Source organism: Fistularia commersonii, chromosome 20, assembly GCF_037954325.1.
Source record: "Fistularia commersonii isolate RoL2024-O1a breed Wild chromosome 20, RoL_Fcom_v1.0, whole genome shotgun sequence".
NCBI classification, from domain to species: domain Eukaryota; kingdom Metazoa; phylum Chordata; class Actinopteri; order Syngnathiformes; family Fistulariidae; genus Fistularia; species Fistularia commersonii.
This window is the reverse complement of record NC_141303.1, coordinates 10699727-10720227: the sequence shown is the minus strand read 5'-3', so window position 1 is coordinate 10720227 and position 20501 is coordinate 10699727. Positions and strand designations below refer to the sequence as shown.

General features: G+C 38.2%; 2 protein-coding genes across 3 annotated transcripts in view; both read right to left on the bottom strand.

Moving 5' to 3' along the window:
- ppp2r5a (protein phosphatase 2, regulatory subunit B', alpha isoform) overlaps nucleotides 1-13117 on the bottom strand; it is a 32556-nt gene extending 19439 nt beyond the window's left edge. The window contains exons 1-3 of one of the 2 annotated variants that reach the window (XM_086167015.1): nucleotides 13089-13117; nucleotides 12020-12388; nucleotides 2104-2300 (exon numbers count right to left, since the gene is read on the bottom strand). In XM_086167015.1, coding sequence (XP_086023141.1) covers nucleotides 2104-2300; nucleotides 12020-12167 — 345 coding nt within the window. In that variant the 5' untranslated portion in view covers nucleotides 12168-12388; nucleotides 13089-13117. Of the gene's footprint in view, nucleotides 1-2103; nucleotides 2301-12019 lie in introns of both variants that reach the window. The other variant, XM_086167014.1, reaches the window with a different exon arrangement.
- An 874-nt stretch (nucleotides 13118-13991) lies between these two features.
- dtl (denticleless E3 ubiquitin protein ligase adapter) lies at nucleotides 13992-20472 on the bottom strand. Its single transcript, XM_086167229.1, has 15 exons — nucleotides 20343-20472; nucleotides 19517-19654; nucleotides 19343-19435; nucleotides 19198-19259; nucleotides 18958-19078; nucleotides 18557-18622; nucleotides 18274-18389; nucleotides 18105-18178; nucleotides 17881-17987; nucleotides 17357-17461; nucleotides 16936-17048; nucleotides 16725-16814; nucleotides 16216-16342; nucleotides 14664-15289; nucleotides 13992-14305 (listed from the first exon to the last, which is right to left on the bottom strand). The coding sequence occupies exons 1-15, from the start codon at nucleotides 20392-20394 to the stop codon at nucleotides 14240-14242; spliced, it is 1956 nt and encodes a 651-aa protein (XP_086023355.1). The 5' UTR covers nucleotides 20395-20472; the 3' UTR covers nucleotides 13992-14239.
- Nucleotides 20473-20501: the final 29 nt, after the last annotated feature.

Genomic DNA, 20501 nt, shown 5'->3' with positions numbered 1-20501 from the left:
ACTGCTCACTGTTTGGTGGCTAAGCAATGCTTATGGTGCACCCATGATGGGTAAAATCCAGAAAATAAAATTAGCTGATGTGCTATTTCTGTGACTGAATGTGACAAACTGCTTTCCTCTTCTTTCATAGTCAAATCTTATTATGGCTTCTTCAACTAGAAGCCTCTTTTATGAGAGATGAAAGGTTGTGGAAAGACACCAAGTGCAGCTGCCACAATAACATTTGACAACGACTGACCATGACATAGATGACTGAGAACCTTTGCAGACATGTATCTTCTTCCTACAGTAATTTTGCACTCTAGCTGCTTGAAGCAAACAAACAAATAAATAAATAAATAAATAAATAAATAAATAAATAAATAAATAAATAAATAAATAAATAGTTATAAAGGTATGAAATTGATTATATTCAACAGTGCATCGGAAATCTCAATACTCCTTGACTCGGCGGTAGATGTCCTTGCTTGGATCATCGGGATAATCTCAGTTGGGAAGTGAATCACTGCAGCAATGAAAACAATACTGTTGGTGTTCTACGTGTTTTACATGAGTCATTATTGTACTGCTAAATGGACATAAATTCGTGGCTGATTAGCCAAAGTTACTTAAAGCAACTGGATGGTTTGTAAAACAAATTATCTAGTACTCTTGCCCTTCTGCCAATGTAAGAAATTCCTACTCCTCAACTTTTAATAACCAAACCCTGCTGTGATTCATGCTGGGAAAGGATATATTTTCTGTCTATCTCCCAGACTCCGTGGCCGATTAATTCAGCCATTTCTCTAACCACTCTAGGTCAAAAACAAGCCTTTTGTCAAACAAGAGGACTCTGCAACATAGTCTACAGTAAGATCCCTGGTGGGCATAAAATGTGTCTGGGGCTGATAATGTTGAGCTCACTGTGACACACTTTTCCAATTGGGCTCCATGCATTTATTTGTGATAAACACAAAATATCTATTGAAATCAAATTGATTTCTTTTTCAAATATAGCCATCACATAGGATTGAACCAGATTTAATGTATACAACACTGTTTTCAATGTCATTGTTACTGTAAGGTAAATGTGACCAATTTTCATATTCTACAATACTGATATTTGATAAATGAAGTCTTCATATAATTTGCATGGTGGCAGGGATAAGACAGGAAGATTTTTGATTGCTCAATGACACGGACGTCTGGTGAAATTTGTCTATATGTTAATAGCCCTGGGGTTCCTTTACTTACATTACAAATAATTTACATCATAGCCTTGTTCCATTCAATTTCAGAATTGCACTTCAAAATAATTAATTCATCATTTATACCATTTATCCATAACAAAGACCTATGGTAAGGCTAGAGTACCAGCTGGCACTGGACAAGAAGCATTTTTCATCACGGACCTGTTGCCAGGTGATCAGAGGGCTACATATGGAGACATACAACTATTCACTCTATAATTCAAACAAATGGAACATTTAGAGTCTACCATAAACCAAAAGCATACCTGTGGATCTAAGCCAGAGAATCCATAGAGGCACTGGAAGAACAGGAGCACTTTATATGGAAAAGCCTAAGATGCACACTGGATTTTACAAACTGGGAACTTTTTTGCCGTGTCAGTGCTGACCCTTATATCAGCGTTTCTCCACCATTATAATCACATGCTTTTCTCAATTCTCATCTTGCAGTTTTGTTCACATTAGTGAAAGACGGAATCAAAAAAAGTAGGCCTAGGTCAACCTTAAAGCTGCTTGACTGCTAATTCTTCTGGTACCAAAAACTTGAAAATCCAACAAACAGATGGCAAACAAAATACCAATAACAATATTAATAAACCAAATGTATGACTCAAATTATTTTCATATGCGTAACTAAGGCCTATGTATTTTGAGTCTATTTGAAAAAAAAAAATGGGTTCTTGAAGAGGGAAAAAAACAGACTGGTGGTCTTGACAGATCAATCACCTGATATCGCACAGTGGGGATACAATTCTTCAGAACATTTGAGAGAAAAACGGTTGTTACTAACAGTTTTTAAACTGTGAAATTTACTTTATTTTCAGATATTGGATCATCAACAGAAAACCTTACCACCCTAAACCTTTATCCTCACCATATTAGTGATCTCAGGGTACGTAGGCTCCACCAGCACCCCTCGATTGGTCGACACATAGTCCACTAGCTCATTAAGTGTTGCCCTCTTGATCTCTTTGCTCTTTAGGTCTGTCACCGAGTCCAAGAAGTCAAACAGCATGCAGCACTGTTGGAGTTTCTGGATGAACAATTCCTGCTGCTCAGTAGAGGGGGCATCTGGAATCACACACACAAAAGAAAGACATTGAGATATTGATAGAGTACACCAGGGAACATTCTAAAACTGTATGGAAAATTTCATGAGACAAGAAGGACCACTTGTTTGTACAACTTGCTTGTGCAGAATTAAATAAAATATTTGCAATTTCCCTTTCTTTTCACGCTGCTGAACAAACAGACAGACCCAATATACAATTGCATTTTGTTTTGCAGAAGCAGCTCAGTCAGTCTAGGCTTTGATTATAAAACCTTTTATGGATTAGACGGTGAGTGCATTCAGGGTTATTAGAGCTGTCAAACTTGACCCCAGCTAAGCTATAAACAGCATTTGGCAGGCTTCCACAAATGCAGTGACACACTGTACACTGATGTTCTATTCAAGCACAGCACAAGCGCAATGCTGTAGACCCTCTGTAATATTAGCATGAGTACAACTCAGTGTAACAATGAGGCTGGTCTGATTTACAACAGCCAAAGAGGCAAATACCCTGTGGTTATTACATTATTGAAATATGCATGCAATCAAGACTGAATAAAGAAGAATATGGATACCTGTAACAAACATGTTATTAAAACAAAAGTGCAACACTTTAGAGATACATTAACTTTAATACAATGTTCCTTTCCCTATCTAGAAATGTCTACAGACACTTCAGTAACTTTATTGTATCTAATCAAAAAGACAGCGAAAGACATCTGAACAGGAATTATGTATAAGGGAATGTAAATGCCCTGGATGACAGGGAGAACCCAGGGGGCTTTTTAGCTAGTACTGACAGCCAATAAAGTACTTGTGAAACTCAGTCTGTCCTCTGAACAATGCTTTGAGGGAATCTGATAACAGTATGCACGCCAAGCATTCTTAATAATCAACTGCTTTGCAATAATAACCATTTTCCCAATTATTACATCCAAAAAGGGCTCCATCGTAGAGGTAACGATGAGAACCAAAATGACAGATAACAGATTAATGATGATTTGACTTGATTTTGCTAGAGTTAATTAGACATAAGTAGCTCACTTTTCTCCAAAAGAACTGTGCCATCAACACAGAAGTAAATTGTTGAACTGTGTTTTCATTGTATGTAGACATTGTGTTCCATCATATGATTTAATTAGGCCTGAACAGCCAATATGTAAAGACATAAAAACAAAAGGATGTGGAAGCAATGGAAATGATATATTGAAAAGATCAAGTGAAAATAAATTTCCACATCATTTTAAATTTTTTTTGGGGGGGGGGGTTGAGATATTTAACTTTATAAAATAAACCATGTTTCATGAGCTGCCCCCTTTATAAAATAAACCATGTTTCATGAGCTGCCCTTGCCTCTTTGCTGTTTTGTAATTAGCAATGGAACATTTAGACATTGCTTCAGTATTCAAAACATATCTTGAAAATAGTGTTCAAACTAAAAAGGCAGACGGTAATTCTGAAGATTTAGCACTTCATAATACTTGTCTTTTTTTGTCACAAGGAGAGAAATGGCCCAGATAGCTGAAAAAATGCTTTTTCCTGGTGTGAAGCTATTTTGCCTGTCCGATATACCGTACATAGATGTATCAGAGCACAAATAGGGTGATTCCCACAAAAATGAATTTGTATAAATTTGAGTAATGGAAAAGTATAAGGGAACATTTAGGAGAACAGATAAACCAAATAAATTTAAGCTACAAAAACAAGTTAACACTCCCAGTTGATTAAGTTATCTTTCTACTCTCCATGTTCTGATACATCACTGGAACAAAAATGCATTAGGAATCCCTACTCAATAATCTGGATGCAGAAACACTATTACCAACGGATATTATGAAAGACACGCAACGCATATTTTATTTTGTCCTTTATAAAAGCCATAATTGTAAGGGGATCATTTTGTCCTGAAGAATTGGTACGACTTGAACATAATCTTATAATATAATTTAGTACCTCGAGAGTGAAAGGTGAGTCACTGTAGGATGAAGCATCTGTGGCTCTGTTTAGATCTCTCGTCTTGTCAGCTAGCGATGTTAAGGTGAGTGTGACACAGTTCCATAGTGCTGCAAATTTCCTGACACCTCATTTTCAAATGCATCTGCGTATAATTAGTATACCGAGGCATATTCTGTGCTTCATGAACCTCTCTGATTTGTAATCTATTTGCAGCAATTTTACTAATGTTGTGTGATATGATTTTATGAAAAAAAAAAGAAAATTATTTATCAGGTGATGCCAGGTTGGAATGGGTAGAGAAAAGTGTCACAGGTTGGAATGGGTGGAGAAAAGTGTCAAGGGTACTATGTGGTAGAAGACTATCGGCCAGAATAAAAGGAAACGTGTCCGACTTTACAATTCTTTTAAAATTAAATCCTGTGACTGGTATGACTCAAGATGCTTGTAACTTGTAGATAATACACATTTGTTTCATTGTGTGTCGAAACCTGTTCAGAGAGTCCCACTTCCAAAACTGGAATTAACTGGGCAGAGTAGTTACTGCGATAACTTGTCTATATGACTGCTTACATTTGGGAAACAAAAAGAAAAAGTAATGCCCACAGAATTCTATGCAGGCAAATATTTCTGTTCAATACATTTGGAATGGCTTAAAGCCACAAATAACTAAATAAAAAAAAATAAGAATGTACAAAGGTTAACCAACTGAATGTTCAAATACTATCAACAGTAGGAGTAACCAGCATTGCTGAAGCATGCTACCAGTGAATCCAGTACTGCATGAATGCTGTTATGCAACTACTTTCCATGTTCCATATTCTAGTGCCGTATTATACTGCAGTAACAGGCATGCAAGAGAACTGCGATATTCATGGTTTGGCACTGATTTTTTTCCTTGAACAATATAGCATAGAGTCTTTCAAATTGTTGTTAGCCTCGTTCTTAATAGTGGGCAGCTTAATCTTATCTGATTCAAAGTGTAGTAAGTTATACATAATGGTGACATTGTCTCAGAACTCAAATATCTTGGTAAACTCAAGGAAAGCTTTCAAAAATGTTTTATGTGGGTAACATTAGCTGTCCCTGCAGTATCTCTGCCTTGACAGTAAGGGCAAGTTTGGAATGTTAACACAGAAAAATAATGACCATCATGGTAGAAACACTGGGGTTATGACCTGTTCACAGTTAAATATACAACAAACATATTTATATAATATGTAAGGTGGTCTAAGCTTACCATGTGTACCTCCCTCTCTGGGAGATTTCCTGTTGATCATAGAACATGCCAAGCAGAAAGGTACCAAAACAAAGCATGAAGGTCAGGTGACTACCTGCACATTGAAGATTTTACATTTTGGAGTTGACTGTAACAGAAGTACATCGCCATACCCATAATCATACTATTATAGTTTTGACTTACATGTTAACAAGAATAGCATAGTAATGATAAAGCAATTGATGTTATAAAACCCTTGAGAGCGCTGCTTAATTTGAGTTTGTTCTGTTGGGAGTGGGAAACAGAAACAGTAGGAAATAATACAGCTGTTCCCACAGGCCTGCTTCACTCACATTTCATAAAATGTTTACACTAAGAAGAAGCAGGTGTCGGGATTTGTTGAGAACAATCTATGTCATATAGCCTGACAAAGGGGGAATGAGGACTAGACATGTGAACAGGTCTGCTTGGTCAGGTCCTGAGAACTTTTCTATTATGGGATTAGCTAGTAGATTTCTCAGCATTGCAGTCTGACTTTACAATATTGGATGCTTGACCCCCAATCCTCACATGGTACCAAGTTCATACCATTCCAGCTCTGAAGCTGCCAGCACTTTCAAATTTCAAGGGAAAGGAGAGAATCATGAAGTTGATGGAAAGTGAGTGCTGGACTGCAACTAAGGTGAAACAGGGTACTTTGCCTTTGTTTTTTAATTCTGAAATGCAATCAATCACCATTGACGGCAGAGACAACTGCAAGTTGAATGCATAATAGCAAAAATAATCATTTAAGAAGCTGGAATTGTGTAATGTCAGATGCTATATATTTATTGGTGAATAAGAGAATTACCTATAAGTCCATAATATATACTTTAACAGTTAATCATTTTTTCAGTTCGATGGATCTATGAAACGTAGAACTGATACCCACTCATGTTGGTAACTGGCTAACCATACCTGGAGATATGCTCTCTCCATCCAGAGTTGAAGAGCATTCTCCATGGTATTTCAACATTTTTCCACAAGATTTGTTTGTAGCAAATTCAAAGTCATGTGAATTTCAGCAGGAATTAGGTGATCATGATAAACCTAGCCTAATGTCAACTACAGTTAATATCATATATATTCCCAGTTGTGAGGAGGACACAAACAATGAAGAGGAACCAAAAAGGGATGAGAGAAGGGAGCTAAGCTCCAGTAACAAATGTGGATATAAAGCTGGGGAGGAATGACTTTATTTAATATAGAAATCACAAAAGAAAAACATTTCAGACCCATTGCTACCACCAAGCCCACATACCCACCAGGGTATGTAGAGACAATCCAAAGCCATAAAGATACCACAACAACTGCACCAATGAAGTCAAGTTTACGCAAGTGAGGATGGAGCTGTTTGCTGAGGTACCAGTAGTGTATTAATAATAATTTATCCTTTATTAATTCCTGTGAGGAAATTCGTTCTTCGCAATTAAGCCATCATGGATAAACCATGAGCAGTAGGCTGCCGTCCATGAGCGGCAGGGGAGTGGCTAGGGGTTCAGTGTCTTGCTCAACAACACTTCGGCAAACTAGGAGGAGCCAGGAATCAAACCAGGAATGTATCTTCGTGATCTCCATGGACTACTATGCCATATATATTTCTTGTCTCTTTTAAACAGTATAGGAGCAATCTGATTTCTGCAAGGTCTAATTTTAACTGATTAAGAATAAAATAACAAAAGTAGGAAAATCAAACCTTTGCAAGGTACACCTTTTCCAAACTCTGTGGCACTGATCATAGCTGGTCATTAGGGAATCATAGTTCATACACCATAACTTAAGTCGCCCAAGGCCAATTGTAACATTAAAATCCCCCACAGAGAAACAATAAATCTTTGTTCATTTGTTTGTGGGAAAATTATTTATTGATCTGATATCTGCTGGCAGACATGATGGAAAAAGGGTATGTGGTACAAACTTGTCAGTCAATAATCAAATGGAGTGGACATGTTTTTCAGGGGGACAAATTGATGCGCAATCATTAAAGAATGTCATTATCTAAAGAGATTCAGAAAGAAATGTAAGGGAAACAATAATGAAAACCATGGTAATGGTAAGAATAACAGCAGTAGGATTAATGATGGTCAAGCAATGCAATATGTGTACAAATATAATCCACTGGTACATATTTGTAGTCTAAAACTATTGTTCAGCAAGTGAGAGTGCAATGATTCCGTGCCTGACTTATTCACAAGATGATAAAAAGCTTGCAGCTCAATACACTTACTGTACATTCAGTAAATAAAGAATGAAACTAAAGTAATATCTTCAAGTTTTACCTTGTCCTGCTAGTGAATTTAATGCTGAAACCATCTGATTACCACCCATTGCTTCATAATGCAAAAAAAAAAAGATTCACTGAATAATGTGAATCAGGACATTTTAAAGTGAATGGTAGCTCATCAATGCAAAGAGTATGTAACAGAGATATGTGTAATGAATAACAGGCTTAAAAAAAATAGAAAATAGAGCTAAAATATTGAATAACACCTCCCACCTGTCCCTATAACAAAACAAATCTTGATAGCAAAGGCTGTGTTGGGGACCATGGAAATGAAATTAATCATCTTTATTAATAATGACACTGACAGATGAGACTCACCAAACCACCTTGTAAAGTAACCTTATGTCTAGTTCAAATCTCTGCCCAGCTCAAAAATTCACTCCAGAGACAGAAATAACCTGGCAGTCTGTATTTGGAAAGTAAACCACTTTGCTGGCTTGCTCTAAAGGCTTCTAGCTACCATGGCAACAATGTTGGTCTCTGAGTGACTCATCTTTTCAGCGTCTATCATACAACAGGAGAAATACGCACTCCAACCTCTACTGCAGGGGGAAGAAGCATCTTTGCTTTCTGTTTAGGACCTAAACTTGCTGGCTCAAGAAAATTATTTTTGAGTATAGTTGATCTCAAACAAAAGACAGCTGGTGAATTGAGATGATTTACATGTAAGATGGGCATTTAGCATCCAAGTTACCTCCATTTAAATGTATTTTCTTTCATTTCTTTGAGAAAAAAATAACTAAAATAATTCAAGCGATGATGTTCCCTGACCCCTTATTTCTTTTGTAATCAATAAAGGTACAGGACATTTGCTTATAAAGTTAGGTCTACCTGATAGCATTTGTACATTTGATTATTCTTATGCTGTGTACATACAATTATACATAATTTCATATTAATTGTTTTACTACTAATGTTTTTATCTTTATTGTCTATCCACTTTGCATGGGGAACATTGCAATTTTTTCACCTTGAGACTATCATAGGATCAACTTTATTTTCTTAACTCCATCACTTATCCTGCACTCAAGGTCACAGGGGATACTGGAGCCTATCCCAGCTGGAATCAGGTGAGAGGCGGGATACACCCTTGACTGGTCGTCAGTTATTTTCAGACACACACACACACACACACACACACACACACACACACACACACACACACACACACACACACGCACGCACACACGCACGCACACACACACGCACACACACACACACACACACACACACACACACACACACACACTTTTGTCTGCTGCTAAATAATATGGTAGTATGGAGATTGCCAACACAAAAATTAACAATCACATTCCTGGCTATATGATTGTTGTCAATATTTAATTTTTGTTATAAGATAATATGCAATCAGACACCTGCTATCAACAGGTCTAGAGAGTCAGAATCTCATAAGTTGTCTAGTTGTAAACACTGTTTAGGGAACCTCTACCTACTGTATACAAGCAACACCCTGTCACAGTCAACTAAACACTACTTGATGACAAAAATCTTACTGAAGATTTGAAGGGTCAAAAAGTTACATTACATTGCATTACAGTCATTTGGCAGACGCTTTTATCCAAAGCGACTTACAAGAAGTGCAATTCAGTCACTGAAGATCCGAAGTACCAGTAGTCAAAAGTCAGAAGTGACCACTCAACCAAATAGCCATCTCAGAACCATAAAGTAAAGTAAAACAAAAAACAAAAACAAATGATACAGCCACTGAGACTTGAGCTTCATCTATACTTCTGCCTTAAATAAACCAAATGCTCTTCTCCTTCCCAGTAGAAGCAATGGGAGCTTATGTACAGTACTTATATCTATGTCATGTCATAATTACAGCCCCTTAGTGATGGCTTACACTGAAAAGGCAAATCAGAAAGGGAACTGGTATGAATATTTGTTTATGGAAACAAATATGCAGCAGAATGTTTGGGCAAAACAATGCTGCCGTTTGCAGAGTCTGTGCTGCCATGACGCGCTTTTACATTGCTGGGTAGGTGCATGTCAAGCTATGCTCTCAGCCTCAGTGTAGTGCATGCCCATGCATGCAGCCTAGCCTTGGCTTAGAGCTCAATTGGAAGCAAAAATATAAATCAGTCTTTTCTCCCTGACACTTATCTAAAGCACATGCCTATTGGCACAAGTTCAGCCAGCTGAAATGACCCACGTCATAAATTATTTCAACTCATGGATATTGTTCTATGCACTGGTGGCATATGGATCTTCATATGGAACTGAATAAAAATGTTATCATTGTTAATATCTATCCATGTCCACAAATGATCAATGGGGCAGTGTGAAGTACTTGCAGGCAGTGGAGCTGTTGACAGTGTGTGTTTCTGACAGTGACAGACAGGCGAGAGACACACACAGGGGAGAGGAAGTAGAATGAAATAAAGAGTGGGGAGCTAATCAATGTGCACCAACTACAAATGAAGACTGAATGTAAAACATTTAACGTCATATAATTGACAATTTAAGGAGCATTGAATAAAATAAATATACAATTACTTGATACTAGGTGAGCTCAAACCAAAGGTAAACCTATGGATGTTGCTGCTACGGACATGGCTGCTCATTTTATAATCTATCATCTCTTATGTCCCCTGATTTTTCCATTTTTTGATCCTGTATCCTTTCAGTGTATGTATCAAAAATTTGGTAGGTATCATATTTCCTAACTTTCATGGATTTTTCTTCATGGGCAAAGGGGGTTAAGCATGAATAAATCTTGATAATAACAAGATGGGTTATTATTCCTTGTAAAGCCAAATAATCCAAACACATTACTTTAAAGGCATTTCCAAATCATCTATCATTTGTCCTTTGGTCTAACTGAAGTTGTTAAAAAATTGTAATAGATGGCTTACATCATAAGGGTACACAATGCCAAAGAATGACATATTTTCAGAGGATATCTTCTATGGCATATCTAAAATAATTAGGAAAAATTTCAAGATTTAACTCAATATCACTTGTCAGTATGATGAGCCATAAATCTATGTGGATCATTCCATTTTCAGTATATTGTAAGAAAGATTGTTTATTTGGATTTGACATTTTTTACTTGGGTAGAGGACATCAGTTACCATCCTGTTAAGGCGATTGTGGATACAGTAGTACTGTAATACTGTTGTTAGTAGCTTGCTACAAGATAAGAAAAGTCTGGGATGTCTGCCAGTGGAATCACAGAAAAACTTGTCTTGATGGTTTCATAAAACTCATATGGATGAATGAAGCTTGAGCCAACAAAAAGATATAAAATACTAAGCTGAATCTGGATATTGAATTAATTTATCTGTAAACAGGCTGTTGAGGGAAAAAAAAAGGCTGAGTCAAGTACGTCAGTCAGTCTCGGTAAGTCTCTAGTCCAACTGTGTCGGCGTGCTCACCATGTTCCAGACCCTCCAAAAAACTCACAATACCACAGCAAACCTAGAACTAACAAACCTAAACTTCTTATTCTTCAACAAGACTGAAACAGAATTCTGTTTCCGAATACCCCTTGTTAGTTTTTAATGAAATACAGATCTCAAATCGCAAAAAGCTGACACGGGAAATTTAGCTTATAATGACAAAGGTGACTGCTAAGCACCAGAGAATGTTTATACACAACAGCCATAGACCCGACACACAGCATTAGAGCTCCTGCTGGTCATGGTGATGAAACAGATCATTGGGAGAGCCACGGTCAGAATGTAAACATCAGGGAATCATCACATCAGACGAATTTACAGTTATACATATGAATTCCCGTAAGTCCTTAAATATAAAGCACTACCTCCACCTTTCATCTTGTCAAACAAGTGTTCAGTACTATCTAACAGAAAGTGTGACCCCCCCCCCCCCGCCCCAACACACACACACAAAATCATTATACCAGTGTCAGATTTCACACGATGCATCTATGCTGTCATTCGCTCACTCCTGCGTAGCACTGAGGTACTTTCAAGTATTCTCCAACTAAGTAGCTCCAGTGTAGTAATGTGGTTGCTGCAGCACCAACAGTTGCCAACATCAGAATCATGAATAGGCCACACGAAGCACCGAGTCTGATTTTGCTCATTTTCTTACGGCGATACACAAATACGAGGTTAAAGTTGCATACATGGTGGAACAATTGCATCTTCCAGTGGCGTGCGGTTATAAACTGAAGACCCAGCAGTGCACAGAAACACCGTTCACTGCCTGAGGACAGCCTATTTTAAGCGGCAGACCCCGTCATCCTCTTTCCATACCTTTGAGCTGTGGTAGTGGTGAAAGCTCGACCGGAGCGCTCTGGGTGCGATACTGAGAAGAGCCCTGGGATCGCCTCTGCTTCTGGGCCTTCCTCATGGACTTTCTCGTAAATCCATCCACTTTCTCGGATGCTGAGATGGCAGACATTTTGATGCATAAACTGGCAAAGACGGCGAAGAAGCTATCGTGTCTCTTTACGTGCTGAGGGTTCCCTTGAATGTTCCACAGCGACTCAAAATGAGGACCCAAACAGCACGACTCGAAGTTCGTTTCTTGGTCAACTCTGCTGTTACTCTGTGTGCTCAAACATGGTCTGTGAGCAGAGGTCCGAGACTAGTTGTAAAGACTGCATCGCTGATGGAATTTTTCTGGGACAGCGATAAAAGAAACAAAAGCAGAACGACAACTTCACATTGCATTCTACGCAACCTGAGTCTTAAGTAAACAAGAAAAACAACAGTCGCGTTTCTGTGTTTAGTTTATGCGGCTACATTGCTTTCGAAAAACGTCTACCTGTTGCAAAACGTATTACCGTTTCTGACAGTCATAACAAAGTTGTCTGAAATGCCTCAAAAGCGTCGATCGTCCCTGGCTAACCACAGAGCTGATTGAACCGCAGCTAACGTAACTAGCTAGCTTGCTAAAAAATAGCTGACGTGAACGTATGTCACTAAATTCAATTTTCACAATGGCCGGGGGAGGGTGTGGGGGTTAGGAACGATAAATGCCCCAAACAAACCGAACGGCCATTCGTAAAAACACAATGTCCGCGCAAAACGTTGGGTTAATTCGAGTTCCAATTCTGCAGATTATATTTCCGGCCGAACTATCTGCGAACGATGAAGTTCAATTCAGCTCGACAGTCGAATGTAGCATTTAAAGTTAGCTGTGTATGTCGATTATCGATGTCTTCGCTATACCCCTGACTGGTCCTGCAACTCTAGTAAAGCTCCTTTTTCTGAGAACACGACACTACTTTATATATGTGACATTTTAAAACCCCGCATTGAGAAGGGAACCGTGACGCTTTCAGACTGCAAACCGCTCCATCGTCGTCGCCTGACTCACCTAAGTATCCCACATACGACCGCAAGCTGAGTCTGACAGGTCTTTGAGTGACGCCTCAGAGAACCAATCACGGATGAATATTTGCAAATGGAAACTTTTTAAACCAATCGAAACCCGATGAATGCAGGCCCACAACCATGTGACATGCAAAAACAAATATGTGACGTTGTAAAATTGAGCCGTTTGCGAGCGTCACAGTTTGAGTAAAGTCACTTAATCAAAGTTTGCATGTATTTCCACAGGATTATCGCAGTATTTTGCATCTTCCCAAACCCATTTATTGAAATGTAACGTTTTAACTGAACTAAGCTCTAATGGCCAATGGAAAAATTACCCTTTAGTAGTCACCATGATGGAAAGGGTCTCAGGACATAATTCTATAATGAAAATTTAGACATCATTTCCAGTATTCCTTTCATTTCTAACACTACATCTTCTAAATGCAAGACATTAAAGATGTTGAACCTCAATAGGGTCACCGCTGTAAAATATCTTTGATAAGAATAAGAACAACTTTATTTATCCCGAAGGAAATTGTTGTGCCAGTTTCAAGTAAAACATAATAACAAATAATAGTAGGAAATTGTAAAAACAGTAAAAAAAAGGGGGGGAGAATGAGAAATGCAAATAAAACTATAAAGTGTCAAAGTCAAGGCTATAAAGTGTTTAATGTGTTTGACGTCACTAAAACAAAAATCCACAAAGAATGTACACTTGGAGATCTATTTTCAATTTAATAAAATCTGATCAGAGTACATTTGTATCAATGAAATACAAACCAATCAACAGTCATTAATTATTTTGTACATATAAACAACATTTTCTTGAAAATAAAAAAATAATACATAAACAAGTCACACAGATCTAGATTTGGTAAATCTGTAGCAACTTTAGCAACAACGGGTACTTCTTTGTTACATGCATAAGCAAAGAACATTTAGTCTGCAGGATTCACCATTGAGTCACAATTAAAATAAAATACAGTAACCTGTAAGAGGAAAATCCTTAAAATGCAATACTCTGAATGACACATTCTATATTAAGAACATGGAGCTAGGATACTGTAGACACAAAGCACTGTTTTTGAAGAGCTGTTTCCTCAGGTCTCCAATTGAAAACAACCCAAAAAGGTTTAAATACACACATATTTGTCAAGCCAAAGGCCTTTTTGTGAAATATGTGGAGATTTTCTTCATGCTTTGCGGTGAGCGGGTTGTCTGCAAAAAATAAAAATAAGAAGACATAATTAATAATATCCATCACCACCGTGAATTATAAATAAAAGAATGGGAAAAAAATCTTTAATTACAATTTTAGAATTATATCTCAAGTCTGTCTCTATTTAAGGATTTTTTTCTTCCTACTTTCAGTGAAGAGGAGTAAACGTGAATTTCTAGACTAGTAACATTCCACATAACAGAAGTAAAGGTTGGTCACCTGTTAATGACAGCGCTAAGTGAAAAGACACAGCACTTGTTTTTTTTGTTCTAGACTTTACTATAATAATAATAATAATAATAATGATATAATAACAATAATAATAATACTAAAGAGAGAATAAGCATGAGTTTTTACCGGAGAGGCAGGCAACCTGCCAGGTATTTTCTTTGAGGCATTGGGGCTGCAGGGAGTACTAGGGTTTCCTTGACCTCTCTTCTTCTGGCCCATCTCTGCTAGCCAGTCAGTTACTCTCGGGGAGAAATTTTCCTTCCCTATCTGTCTTGGAGAGGCTTGTTCCTCCTCTGAATGAGTTGGTATTTGGCTCTCTGCAGTAGGATTGCAGAGAACTGGCAGCGACCGGCTTTTTTTGGCTGCAGGGGAGAGCTCTGTAACACAGTCACCTTGGTTTGCATCCTCAAAGCCAGCAGATGAACTGTCACCCGTCTCCAGCCTGCGTTTGGCCCGTCGTTGTGTAGGAGCACAGCTTGTTGGGCTCTGGGAACAAGGAGTTAGTATCCTATGCATCAGAGCGCTATTCTGTTTTGGAGAGCTCTGGCTAGGGGATAACCATGATTTGATGGAACGAGGTGTTTTCTGAACAGCTTTGGCGTAGGGAGAATGGATGGGTGAGGGGGTGCTGGAGGGCTGAGGCAAGGCAGCACCACTGGGTGCGCATGTAGCAGGCCGGGGGGATACCAGTCCTCCAAGGCTCTGTGATCTCTGATCCTTAGTAGGGGTAATAGCAGCTTGCCTTGCAGACTCTAAAAATCAAAAATGCAAAACATTTTTATACACATAAAACACATTTTGAATCAAGTCCTTGAGAAGAGCCTAAAAGATACTGGCATTTTGGAGAAGCGTAAAAAAAAAAAACATCAATAACTTGGCTAACCTTTGTGCCACATTTTAATTTTAGAGCTACAACAAAGAGTTAAAGTACTCTTTTATACACATACAGCTCAAATTGTTATTTTCAAAGTATGAAAGACTTTAATTTTACACTTATAGTGTAAAAATAATATTACTTTAAGTATTAAACCCTACATAAGAAATATCAAGACACGAAAATGCCACATGCATAGAAATTAATATTTAAAACTCTGAAAACATGCGTCTGTTAGCTAGCAACAGCATTTTTGAACTTCAGTGCATCAACCTACTAAGAATCAAAAGAAATATAAAACAAACTCATCAGATGTTTAACACATTAAATTTTGATTTGCTCTGTTTTTTTCCCCTGTCTGACCAGGGGACCTTTCAGTGTGGAGTTTGCATGTTCTCCCTGTGTCTGTGTGGGTTTCCTCCAAGTTTTCCAGTTTCTTCCCAAAGTCAAAAACATGCAGGTTTATTGGGAAAAAAAATGGGAAAATTGCCCCGAATGGGTGAGTAAATGATTGTCTACATATGTGGCCCTGCCATTGACCGGAGACCAGTCCCGGATGTACCCCGCCTCTCGCCAATGACAGCTGGGATATTCTCCAGCATCCCCTGTGACCCTGAGTGCAGGATATGCGAGATGCAAGAAGATGGATGGATGGATGGATGTTTTGTATGAAAGGCTGTCTGTAAGAGGCTAATTAAAGCTAATAAAAGAAGGTGACTGATTCATAGGAAAATATGTGTCAGTAATATGGCTAATTATTACTGTCAAGCGCTTGTTTTCAAAGAAAATATATACAGCACTTACTTAGGGCAGGAGAGACAGGACGTGCCCACCCAACAAGATTCGCCTCTCCCACTGAAGACTGTGCTCCGTCCATTTCACGGTGAAGCCGCCAGATGTGTACTGTGTGGTCATCAGAGCAAGAGGCAATCTGCAGAGAGTGGTGTGATTTCACATAGGTTACACCACCACGGCTATTACTTGATCAGTAATTCCTACTCCTTTCTCCAGACTGTCGGATTTCTTGTTTCTTTTTTGTCCATTTTTGCTGCATTTAGTTGTGGGTTCCAACATATTAGGAGTGTTTTTTACCCTTAAAATATAAATCAACTGAACATTCATTAAAATGAACATAATAAATCTATACATATACATATACAGTACATATACATAGAGAGTGAGAAAGGGAGATAGAGAGAAATAACTTAATGGGGGCAGCTCTCAGTTTAATGTTTAAAGTCCAAGAGGTCTTCAAGAAATTCTTCGAGACCCCACTGCTAGTATAGTATAACATGTAAAATTTGTCGTCTTACCTTGGTGAAATCAGTTGGGCACCATGACACAGAGGTAACCTCTTCCCTGTGGCCTTGAAGCATGATGGGAGGTTGTTTAGGATCAGAGATCTGAAATTGAGACATAAATGGATCCTGTATTAAGTATTTCCTTTCTCAACTCTCTTAAAACATCTCAAATATTTGAAAAACAATGCTCTGTATCTAGGGCCCAAGACAGATGACCTTGTACCTTCCAAATATATATGTGGTTGTCACTTGACCCACTGGCTAAGAACTGGTCATCTGGGCTGATAGTTGACTTTATATAAAATGATGAGTTCTGGTGTCCTGTGAACCGAGCCTCTGTGGAAAAACACAGAATATCATGAACCCTTTGCAGAAGCGAGTGAATGAACGAATTAAAATATACTCGGTAACCTAAGCAGTCATCAAGTAACTGACACTCAACTTTTTCCACAGCAGTGCCTTTAAAAATGTCTTGAGTGCTTGCATGTTAAGCAGCTGATTTGGTACAAGGTGACAGTGTCCTTACATCTTTAGATATCACTCAGTGCACTGAGCTAATGAAAACAAATTCAGATGACATCTGTTTGTAGCCCCATCTGGTGACATACAATGGTAGTAGGCCACAGAAATTCAAGCCCGCTCACCTGGTGTAGTTTTTATTCCGCTGACATTGAACATGTAGATACTGTCATCCGTGCAATTGCAAAGGACATTGGATCTTGTGGAGTCTAGGACCAGTCCAGAATATCCTGCAAGACACCCTTCATTTTACTCATGCTCATATATTACTTATATTAATGGCTTCTTGGCAGCCGAGCACTAAATAGGTTACCTTCCTGAAACTGAATATGACTTTACAACATGAAGATGTATTTCGAACAGTCTAAGTCCAATTCTGTTCATGTGTGATATTAAAACACACGCACACACATCAGACAAGAAATTACACATTTTTACCATGTCTGATATTTGTTATATACAATTTACATAATTCGAACAATGCCATAAAGTCCTAGTGCTTTATAAAGTTGAATTATACTGCTCCATATTATGGGAATGTACACTTTAAGTTATATTTTATTGATTTATGATATGTCATTCAACTAAAAAAGGCTTTATCATCAGAGCCACACCAACCCCTTATTACAAAATGACATAGGGGACAGACCTAGTCGCATGCGTAAAGAGGAGCCTGGGTATGGGTATGTCTGCAGTGGAACAGGATCATGATGGTGCACAGTGTAGTTCTTCCTTAGATCCCACATCTTTATCACTCTGGAGAGAAGAAATGAATCATAGATAAGCATTAATGTGTGGTTCTGCTTCCAACCAGTGTTAACCTCTATTGGTCAATTTGCGTTTCAGTAAAAAGCAGGTGAAGGTGCTTCTTACCCATCAACTGCCCCAGAAGAGATGAGTGTGTGCTGATCCCGAAACAAGACCACGGTAACACTCTGCTGATTGTCCTGCAAAACAAATGAAGTGCTTAAGGATCAGGATTCATTTTAAATCAAACTAATCTTGATTCCATGACACAGGATCAGCTATGGAGGAAGCTCACCACACTGGGGGCCATATGACGTGTGCTGGGCCGGCGTTTCTTGGTTTTAGAAGGGGGATTTGTCTCTGCTTTGCTGTGAGCCCCGCAGATCTGTTTTACTCCCCTGTAGAAACCATCTGAAACAGTCATACAGTATAAGTTTGAATGCTCTATCTGTCCCGTGAAAATCAAAGTATTCATGTTTCTGCCCAATAGAATTATTTTGTGTACTCCTAAAATGGCTGCAGAGTTCCACAAATCTATGATCGAAACTATGATAGAAATCTCAGAAAATAAATGATACCTTTTGTACTGCATCTGATATCCCATAGTAAAATATTTCCATCTCTGGCACCAGTACAGAAAACAGCTGTAAAGATAAAGTGATAACAATAATTTACTTTCTAAATCTTTAAAGAGCCAATGTCAAACATCATATACATCATATCAAACATCATATCAAGCCAATTTCAAACATCATATACACGTCATGTAAAACCACAAGTTAAATTACAGACTTTAAAATTAAATCTAATATTCTGTCTTTGACATGTGATGATGATGACATATGAATAAATATATTGATAAATAAGTTCAAACAAATCCAGTTATATAGCATTGAATAAAGTAAGTCATAAATAAAAAGGAAAAAACTAAATCCCAACTCCTGCTTGTGATATGCAATATTTAATCAGTACGAAATACCTTTTTCCTCTGGAGCAAATGCAACAGACTTGAGGCTGCAGAGGTGGCCCTTAAAGGTTCCCAACAGCACGCCTGATGTCACATCCCATAACCTGGCCATCTGGTCCCCCGCAGCAGTCACCTAGGGATGACACATGACCATTTTTGTACCAGATTTAGTTTAAGTTCTTTAGATGAAATAATATAAATTATACAAACAAACTTACTCACATGACCCAATATTTATCTTTTTTAACTTACCAAGTGAGACTCTCCTGGTACCCATGCTACATCAAAGACAGCATTCTCGTGAGCCAGCCATTCTGCAAATGGATACAAAGATTAACCACTGCTATTTCCTCAAGATGGGCACAAATTTGCAAGACAAAGGAGTTCTACTCCACACCTTTAAGAAATGTGTTTCTCCTGCTCTCTGTGTTGTAGATTCTGACAATTCCCTCTTCATTAGCCACTGCTAATACATCACACAATTCCCTTCCTAATTAAAAGCAGAGACACAAGTTGGATACAAGTCCCTTGCAGCAATGTGAGTCAAGGTGATGAAATGCAGGTAAATTACCTGTGGAGAACACTAATCCAAATGGGGGCACCGAGTCACCCTGGTTTCCGTAGGAGATGTACTCATCATGTCGAGCACATTGGAAGCCTTCCAGCATATAACCCAGAGGATATTTGGGCCAGAGGTCTGCAGGGAGGGCTGGAGAAAAGAAAAGATGCATGAACAGCGATAAAAATACAATAGATTAATACTTATTATTTGATTTTAACGAACTGACCCTACAGTATGAACAGTTCCATTACAATGTTTGTCGTACTAAATGTTGGTGTTTGGCACAGTACAAATACATTGATGTCATAGTTCATGCTGATTTTCAGCACTTACATTAAACTTGTCCTAAATAATAAAAAAAAGTAACTTCTGGAATTCAGAAAGGCTTGTTGACCGGATTGTTTTCGAGCTTATTTTTCAGCTTTCAGTAGACTGTAATGCATATTGAAAATTGTCGTTACTTTATGTTAACAGAAAATAACTTACATTGAACATTTGCAATTCACCCTATTTCTAGGAATTATATTATCTCAAACCATTCCAATCGCTTCTTTACCAGGTTCGGGTCGTATTAGATAGATGACTGGGAAACACAATAATTAATTATTCTTAGGCTACTTTTATTTGACCGTTAGCCAAGGATATTGAAGAACATCGCGAATAGTAAGTTATTCATAAACCGTTAAATGACCAACAGACAAAGCTGCTCACAGAAAAAACACTACTAGATAACAGCTAAATACTAAAAATGGGTGCCTCACGGGGGCTCGATAATACCCGATGGTGAGCCGCCCAAATAAATAAATACCACGGTAAGCGCCTTTTGTTGCCTCACCATTCTGCCTCTGTCTGCCGAGCCGCCGGTCAACGATCGATTGAAAAAGCATCCTTGCGCTTCAATGAGAGCTGCTCTAATTTTCTTTCAAATTTATTTGACGGATAAACGGATGGTATCTCCCCGCTTTGCCTTTTGCAGGGTTTCCCGCGAACAGGC

Coding starts and splice junctions, on each gene's coding strand:
- dtl (XM_086167229.1), bottom strand. CDS start 20,394: ATGCTTTTTCAATCGATCGTTGACCGGCGGCTCGGCAGACAGAGGCAG. Junction 17,049..17,356: donor CGGAATAAAAACTACACCAG/GTGAGCGGGCTT, acceptor GTTTTTCCACAG/AGGCTCGGTTCACAGGACAC. Junction 14,306..14,663: donor GCAGGTTGCCTGCCTCTCCG/GTAAAAACTCAT, acceptor TATTTTTTGCAG/ACAACCCGCTCACCGCAAAG.